Source organism: Populus alba, chromosome 1 (assembly GCF_005239225.2).
Source record: "Populus alba chromosome 1, ASM523922v2, whole genome shotgun sequence".
NCBI classification, from domain to species: Eukaryota; Viridiplantae; Streptophyta; class Magnoliopsida; order Malpighiales; family Salicaceae; genus Populus; species Populus alba.
This window is the reverse complement of record NC_133284.1, coordinates 44,324,977-44,331,966: the sequence shown is the minus strand read 5'-3', so window position 1 is coordinate 44,331,966 and position 6,990 is coordinate 44,324,977. Positions and strand designations below refer to the sequence as shown.

Below are 6,990 nucleotides of genomic sequence, written 5' to 3'. Positions count from 1 at the left end.
GTTTTAGTATTTGACCATAAAATACAGAAGATTGTTTTTTTTTTTTTTTTTTGGTATTTGTGGAGTAACAGAGGGCAGAGGCTCTGTTTTTCTGCTTTTAAGCCTTTAACAAACGTAAGATCATGCATAGTGCATGAATGGAGATGGTCTAAACCCAACTTTTTATCCCTTTCACATGCGTCTGTTCATGTGGAAGAAGATTAATTTTAAGGAATGACAGAGGAAATAATAGATCAAAAGTTGAGTTTAATCACAACATGACCAAAAACTCACCATATCATCGTTCGTATTGTATCAAGGCATACGACAACAAACAGTCATATAGCATATATACTCTATTTTGCATTAAAAACACAAGTGGTGAAGAGTTTATCTTCTGGTGTGGCCAAAACAAAGACCATTGGCCTCAAAAGAGTATTCAAGCACAGAAAAATGATCATACAGTGGGCAATATAGCCCCAAAGTTTAGACCACAAGGCCGATAATTTTGACAGCATCCCTGTCGATAGCATTAGCTTATTGTATTTTGGGCAAAACCCATCCATAGAAAAGGAAAGGAAAAGGATAACAGCCCGTAACCACCTCCTAGGTTCTTAACCAGTGTTCTGCATGCCAGCAGCAATACCCTTCATGGTCAAGATAAGAGTGTCCTCCAAACCAGGTCCATACTCACTAGTAGGGTTCAGTTTCACCAGTTCATCAGCTGGATTGCTTGATTCCATTATTTCCTTTGATATGTGTGGTCGTGTTGTTACATTGTAGTTTGGATCACGGATCCGTTTCAGTGTGTAGGCCTGGCAGACGTTGAGGGTTGTGATGTATGAATCACGCAGCCGCAGTCTTTGTTTCAAGTAGGGGTCTCCTTCAAGAAGATCCTTGTGTCCAGCAATCTGAAAAGGAAATGTATTAGCTTTTCCAACTTCTTTAAATCAACTGCTAGTTACCTATTTTGATCATTAGGACAAGATTTGTAATTGGGGGCATGGCGTCGAATTTTGGTAGGGACTCAACATTGAAAAGATTCGACTTTCTGTTGTTTAGATATTAGCAAAATGTAGAAAAGGATGGATAGATTAAGAGGAATTCTATCCTGGTGAATTTACCTGGAGAAGGAGGCCCTTGGTTTCCTCATAGTTGGCCCTCAACTTCTCGCCAAATGGCCATAGATCCTCAGAAACAAGGAGTTTGTCATTCAAGGCAGCGATTCCAGGGTCTCCCTTGGCGAACACCATTTCAACCAAATCAATGGTGACCCTAAAGAAGGGCCATGCATTGTACATCTCTTGCAGCATATGGAGATTTCTAATGTCCTTCTGAATGATATGTTTGAATGCTGCTCCAAAGCCTAGCCATACAGGAAGATGGAATCTTGTTTGTGTCCAGGCAAAGATCCATGGTATTGCACGTAGAGATTCAATTCCCCCACTAGGCTTTCTCTTAGATGGACGACTTCCAATGTTCATCCTACCATACTCCATCTCTGGTGTGGCCTACAATCATGAGAAAAACAAGCACTATTTACAGGCTTCTAATAACTCAAATGGAATCAGTAACAACATAGTAGATGTTTTACTTACAAGACGGAAATACTCCACAAATCGTGGTTCTTTGAAAACTATAGAACGATACTCCTCTGTCGCAACAACTGCCATTTCGTCCATCAGTGCTCGCCATTCTGGTTTTGGTGAGACTGGGGGATGCATACCATGCTCAAGAGTGGCAGCTGTAAAACGCTGAAGCGTTCTAAAGCACAAGTGCTCCTCTCCGAAACATTTCTCAATAACTTCACCTTGAACAGTGACACGAAGAGAACCATGAATAGTGTCTGGTGGCTGAGACAATATAGCAAGATGAGTGGGACCACCTCCTCTTCCAACAGTCCCACCTCGGCCATGGAACATTGTTAGCTTCACACCATATTGCTTAGCTACCTTTATAAGTTCCTCTTGAGCCTTGTATAACTGCCAGGCTGCAGAAAATCTTCCAGCATCCTTGCCAGAATCAGAGTATCCAATCATGACTTCTTGTATTCCATTGATACGGTTTCTGTACCAATCTATTGAGAAAAGCCGAACCAAAGCAGCAGGAGCTGCCTCCAGATCTGCAAGCTTCTCAAATAGGGGAACAACTCTTAATGGTTGTTTTACATGGCATTCACGCTGAAGGAGCTCAACTGCAAGCACATCTGATGCGGCAGTTGCCATAGAGATGATGTATGCTCCAAAGTTATCTGCTGGCAGCTCAGCTATGACATGAAGCGTGTCCAACACATCAGAAATTTCTTCTGTTTTTGGAAGATCAGGACCAAACAGTGGGCGCTTGCCTCTGAGCTCTGATAAAAGCCATTCCTGCCTTCGTTCTTCTGACCACTCTCGGTAGGAACCGATTTCCAAGTGCTTGGTAATGGCATCTAAGACATCAGTGTGACGATCAGACTCTTGTCTAATGTCAAGTCTCACCAATGAAAGTCCAAAGGTGGAGACTTGCCTCAAGAAATCAAGAAGGCTTCCATCAGCAATTGTTCGGTCACCACAAGAGCACAGTGATCTATAACAGAGTTCCAAAGGTTCCAAGAACTACATGAAATTATAAACCCAATCATTACCATGTCTATTTACATATAACTAAACACAAAAAATAGGAGGGGGGAGGTGACCAAAGATACGATACCTGCTCAACATTTATGAAAGTTGCTTCCTCTGGAATTTCAGAGATCCCATGGGATAGCAATTGACGAGAGCGTTCACGTGTCTGATACAGCTTATCCCTCAGCTCACCAAGAATCACACGATAGGGTTCATTTGGAGGAATTTGTTTCCAAAACTCTGCAACAAGAATAATGTGTATGATCATCACATCAGTAAGATAACTAATTTATGGTAAGAGACTGTCATGGATTAAGAATGAAATTTACAGAAACAAGGGGAAGCTATATTTAATAAACAGAAGGTTATATAGCTTAGGAAATTTTAATAGGGTTTCCTACTTTGAGGATACAAAATGCCTTTTTCCCCAAGTAGGGTTAGCAAGGGATAACTATAAGCGCACCACTATAACAAAATACTGTGAACACATTTTGTTAATCATGTCTCTTCAAAAGCATTGGTTGGGTTGGGAGGTTTTATGGGATGGGGGCAGCTATGCCTTATGGAGCCCATAGCCTAGTGGTCTCCTAATTAACTGAAGAAAAAGAAGTAAAAAACATATTTTGTTGATAAAAAATAAACCATCATGACAGTGTGTTTATATGAATTGCTTTTTCTCAGTGTTCCATAACAAAACAGGAACAGCTCGCTAAAAAAGTCATCTATGAACAAACAGCGTATTGTTACGTGAAATGGAAATAAGAAATTAACAAAATAACATTCCGGATTTTACCTATGTAGTGTTTTGCATCTCTCTTAGAGGATCTGTGGAGTTCATCTGCGCGAAGACGAAGCTCATCACTACAGCGCCACATGGACAACTGCCAGGGAAAAACAAGAGAGGAAATTAGCACCATGACAATGAAAAGGTAATATGTTAGAAAAGGTCTCTCTATAAATAACAAAGCTCAAACAAAATACTAGCAGAGAGGGACTGAAAACCTCAAACATCAGATCCTCTATTTGGGAATAATACAAGTTAGCAGCCATCATTCTTGCCAACAAGCAAACATCCCTCGTGACCTCAGGAGTTACCCTTGGATTACCTACATTTTCATATCAAGCAAATATTGGCTATGAGCAAGAGAGAGTCACAGGCTTAAATTCATACAAGAAATTCAAATATTCCCATGCCTAAGTGGAAACATTTTCATAGAAGGAAAAGATCATACCATCACGATCGCCGCCCATCCAAGACGAGAATTGAATAAGAGGGGCATTGTAAGGAACTCGTTCATTAATACCAATGTTTTTCAAAGCGGTATCAACACGGCGCAAGAACTTTGGGACACCCTTCCAGATTGTCTCATGGAAGTAGCTCATTCCAGCCCTCATCTCATCTTGGGGAGTCGGAGGGGTTCTTCGAATCTCATCTGTACGGAAAGCAGCTTGAATCTACACAGAAAACAAATATACACAGAAAGGGGAAGGAACATTAGCAATTCTTTTGGTTCTATGAAGTAAAACATAACTGATCTGTATATGTTTTTAGTACGAGGGCATCTGCTGGAGCATGCTGCAAACTAATTCTTAGTTCTGATGGAATATTTACAAACAACAATCCCATTCAAGTTGTATTACCCAAAAAGCCACTTTCTAAAGTCAAAACTTATACTTTGCATTGTAATGCATGAGAAGCCAAATAACCAGAAGAAGAAAAAAACACGTGATAAAGTCGAGTCTGTAGTTCGTCTAGGAATTTGACAAATTGTTGGGCAGTTTATATACTCACTCAAAGACATAAAACAAATAGGAAGGCTTTGCAAAAGAGGAATTATCATAGATCCTCTTTCTCAGAAAAATCACTTGTTCAGTGACCAAATGCGTCCTTTCATCAAAATTTCTGTACTAGAAAACCAATCTATCACCCTCACTTCAATTATCCAGTTAGTTTATGCATTTAGAATATAACATATTCTACTCGATTGAAGTTATTAACAGTTAATCAAGCTAATAATCTTTAGACATAGGAGATGTTCTTTCAAATTGCAGAGAAATTTACATTTCTATATTTCTTGCAGGGTAAAGGGGATTGCTACAAAGTTATAAACTTGCATGCAATATAATGTTCGCACTCATATTCATTTAAATATATACAAGAGGTTTCTAATAGAATATATGCAGAGTGACCTGCAGAATCAAAGGTTTAAGAAATAACAAGAGCACAAAGGTTGGTTTACAAATGTACAGAATAAACTGTACTTTGTATAACTCAAAACAGAGTTTAAGCAAATAGATACCTCTCGCTGCAAAGCCTCATCAAGCTCCTGCTTATCATCAGGAGTGATGTCTTTGGCATACAACTGAGCCAAGCAATTCCGTATCCTGGACAACAAGAGTAAGTAAAACAGGATGCCGTCAAAATCATTCCTCAATGGGAAACGACAAGAGCTGAAATCTCAAAACAGAACTGTAGGGTTAGAAAACAAACCTTGCATGCTTTTGAAGCAAAGATCTTCGGACTGATTGCGTAGGATGAGCAGTGAAGACAAGCTCTACAGTCTGATTCTTCAAAGCATCAAAAACTTCTTCAGGAGACTTCTTCATTTCACTAACAAGTCTCTTGAGAGTTTCTTCAATATCTGATTCTGTAGTAGCATTGTTCTCATCAGCAAAGTCTCCCTTCTTTAACTTGTTCCGTCGACGATGAGCAATTTGAACTTCTTCGGCCAAGTTGGCCAGGTTAAGCATGTGGGAGAAAGACTTCGCAATAACAATGGAGTCCCCAGGATCCAAACTAGTCAGGACACTTCCAAGCTCCTCCAATTTCTTGGGATCATGCTTCCCTTCATACTCAGCAGAAAGCTCATAGCACTCTTGGACCTAAGCAGAATGCATTAAGAGTTTCGTAAATTAATATACATCACTACATAAACATTATTCATCATGTCCCAAAGTAAGGCCCAAAAAGTTCAAGGATGTATATTTCATTGTGAAACTTTTGATCAAACTAAGTAAGACCGTACACAATATGGTATTTGATGCTTCTAAATCATCCAAAATCCCAGCAAAACCCCAAAAGACAAAAAAAAAAAAAAAAAAAAAAAAAAAAAAAACCATAAAGATCTCAAATTTACAGCATATCCAAAAGAAAAATTCAGCAATCAGGTAATATTTTAGTGTTTTGCGCCTTGGAGAAATCGAATTTGAGAACATATTTGTTCTCTTAATGATAAAAAAAAAAGTGAGATCAAGTTCAATAATGCTCACCGTTTCCTTGAGATCCTCTCCATGCAAATCTTGAAGAATGTCAAGAAACCGATCCAAAAGCAGAGCATCATACTCAATCAGTTTGTCATCTTCACTCACTTTTCCAGGAGCCAAAAGCCTAAGCTGTGCATCAATCGATGCCATCTTCTCTAGATTCCTAGCATGACTATGAGCCATGACTCAACACCTCTCTGTTTCAATCAAACACAGAAAAAAAAGACCGTTAAAATTTAAACAAACACGCAAAAAAAGAAGACAAAAATCACAAAAATCTGATCGCAACCTAATAGAATTAAGCCTGCAAAACCAAGATTTCAATATGACAAAATCCTCGTGTAAAGAACAAGAAAAAAAGAGTAGGTTTGATAGAACCAATGAGTTGCATGCAAGAACAGAGGAAACAGAGTATATGATGTCAAAAAGTTGTGGTTTTGTTGAGGCCCAGATGGAAATTATTGAATTACCTGAATCTGGAAGGGTGAGATTTTGACAAGGAAGAGAGAAGGAAGTAGGGAGAAGGGAAGGTAGAGGCAGAGGCGGAGGGTGAGATCGAGAGACAGAACAAGCAGCCTATATATAGAATAAAAGAAACAGAGGAGGGAGGGGGGGATTATTTATCTCTCTATTTTTCGTTGAAAACAATGTCAACTAGTGTAGTGGACCTGTATCATTACAGTAGTGTTCCTTGTTGAGATCCACCTCTACTTTTAAAAAAGATTATCTCTTTTTTATTATTATTAGAACAATGACAACTAGTGTAGTGGAACTGTGGCATTACAGTGATGTTCGTTGTTAAGATCCAACTCTATTTTAAAAAAAAATTAAAAACTTTTTATTTTTTTAATTTTAAATTAAATTTTTAATATTATATTATCAAAAATGAATTTTAAAAAATAAAAATATATATTATTTTAATATATTTATAAATAAAAAAATACTTTAAAAAATAATATTTATCATATTTTATTAGATAATGTAGTGGTGGTTGTTTTTTAAAGTATTTTTTACTTAAAAATATATTAAAATAATAATTTTGTATTTTAAAATTTTATTTTTAATATTATTATATATAAAAATTAATTTTAAATAATAATAAAATAATTTATAAAAAAAATAAAAATAAAAATAAAAAATA

At 37.4% G+C, this 6,990-nt stretch overlaps 1 protein-coding gene across 4 annotated transcripts; it reads right to left on the bottom strand.

Annotated features, from left to right (window-relative positions):
- Nucleotides 1-302: 302 nt before the first annotated feature.
- Nucleotides 303-6,478, bottom strand: LOC118043397 (phosphoenolpyruvate carboxylase, housekeeping isozyme). Of its 4 annotated transcripts, none has more exons than XM_035051364.2 (11): nt 6,320-6,478; nt 5,856-6,046; nt 5,077-5,468; nt 4,886-4,970; nt 3,818-4,040; nt 3,588-3,691; nt 3,379-3,466; nt 2,671-2,825; nt 1,578-2,576; nt 1,104-1,490; nt 303-890 (listed from the first exon to the last, which is right to left on the bottom strand). In XM_035051364.2, exons 2-11 carry the CDS (start codon nt 6,030-6,032, stop codon nt 594-596), a joined length of 2,907 nt encoding a protein of 968 aa, XP_034907255.1. In that variant the 5' UTR covers nt 6,033-6,046; nt 6,320-6,478; the 3' UTR covers nt 303-593. The 4 variants fall into 4 exon arrangements, with proteins under 4 accessions (XP_034907255.1, XP_034907256.1, XP_073264754.1 ...); XM_035051365.2 differs by having other exon boundaries at nt 5,856-6,042; nt 6,320-6,434; XM_073408653.1 differs by having other exon boundaries at nt 5,856-6,042; nt 6,249-6,399.
- Between the last annotated feature and the right edge of the window lie 512 nt (nt 6,479-6,990).

Excerpts from the sequence above, each read along its gene's own strand:
- LOC118043397 (XM_035051364.2), bottom strand. The coding sequence starts at position 6,032 with ATGGCTCATAGTCATGCTAGGAATCTAGAGAAGATGGCATCGATTGAT. Across the intron at positions 5,469-5,855 it reads GAGAGGATCTCAAGGAAACG|GTCCAAGAGTGCTATGAGCT; the intron begins GTGAGCATTATT and ends CATTCTGCTTAG. Across the intron at positions 4,971-5,076 it reads TTGCTTCAAAAGCATGCAAG|GATACGGAATTGCTTGGCTC; the intron begins GTTTGTTTTCTA and ends CTTGTTGTCCAG.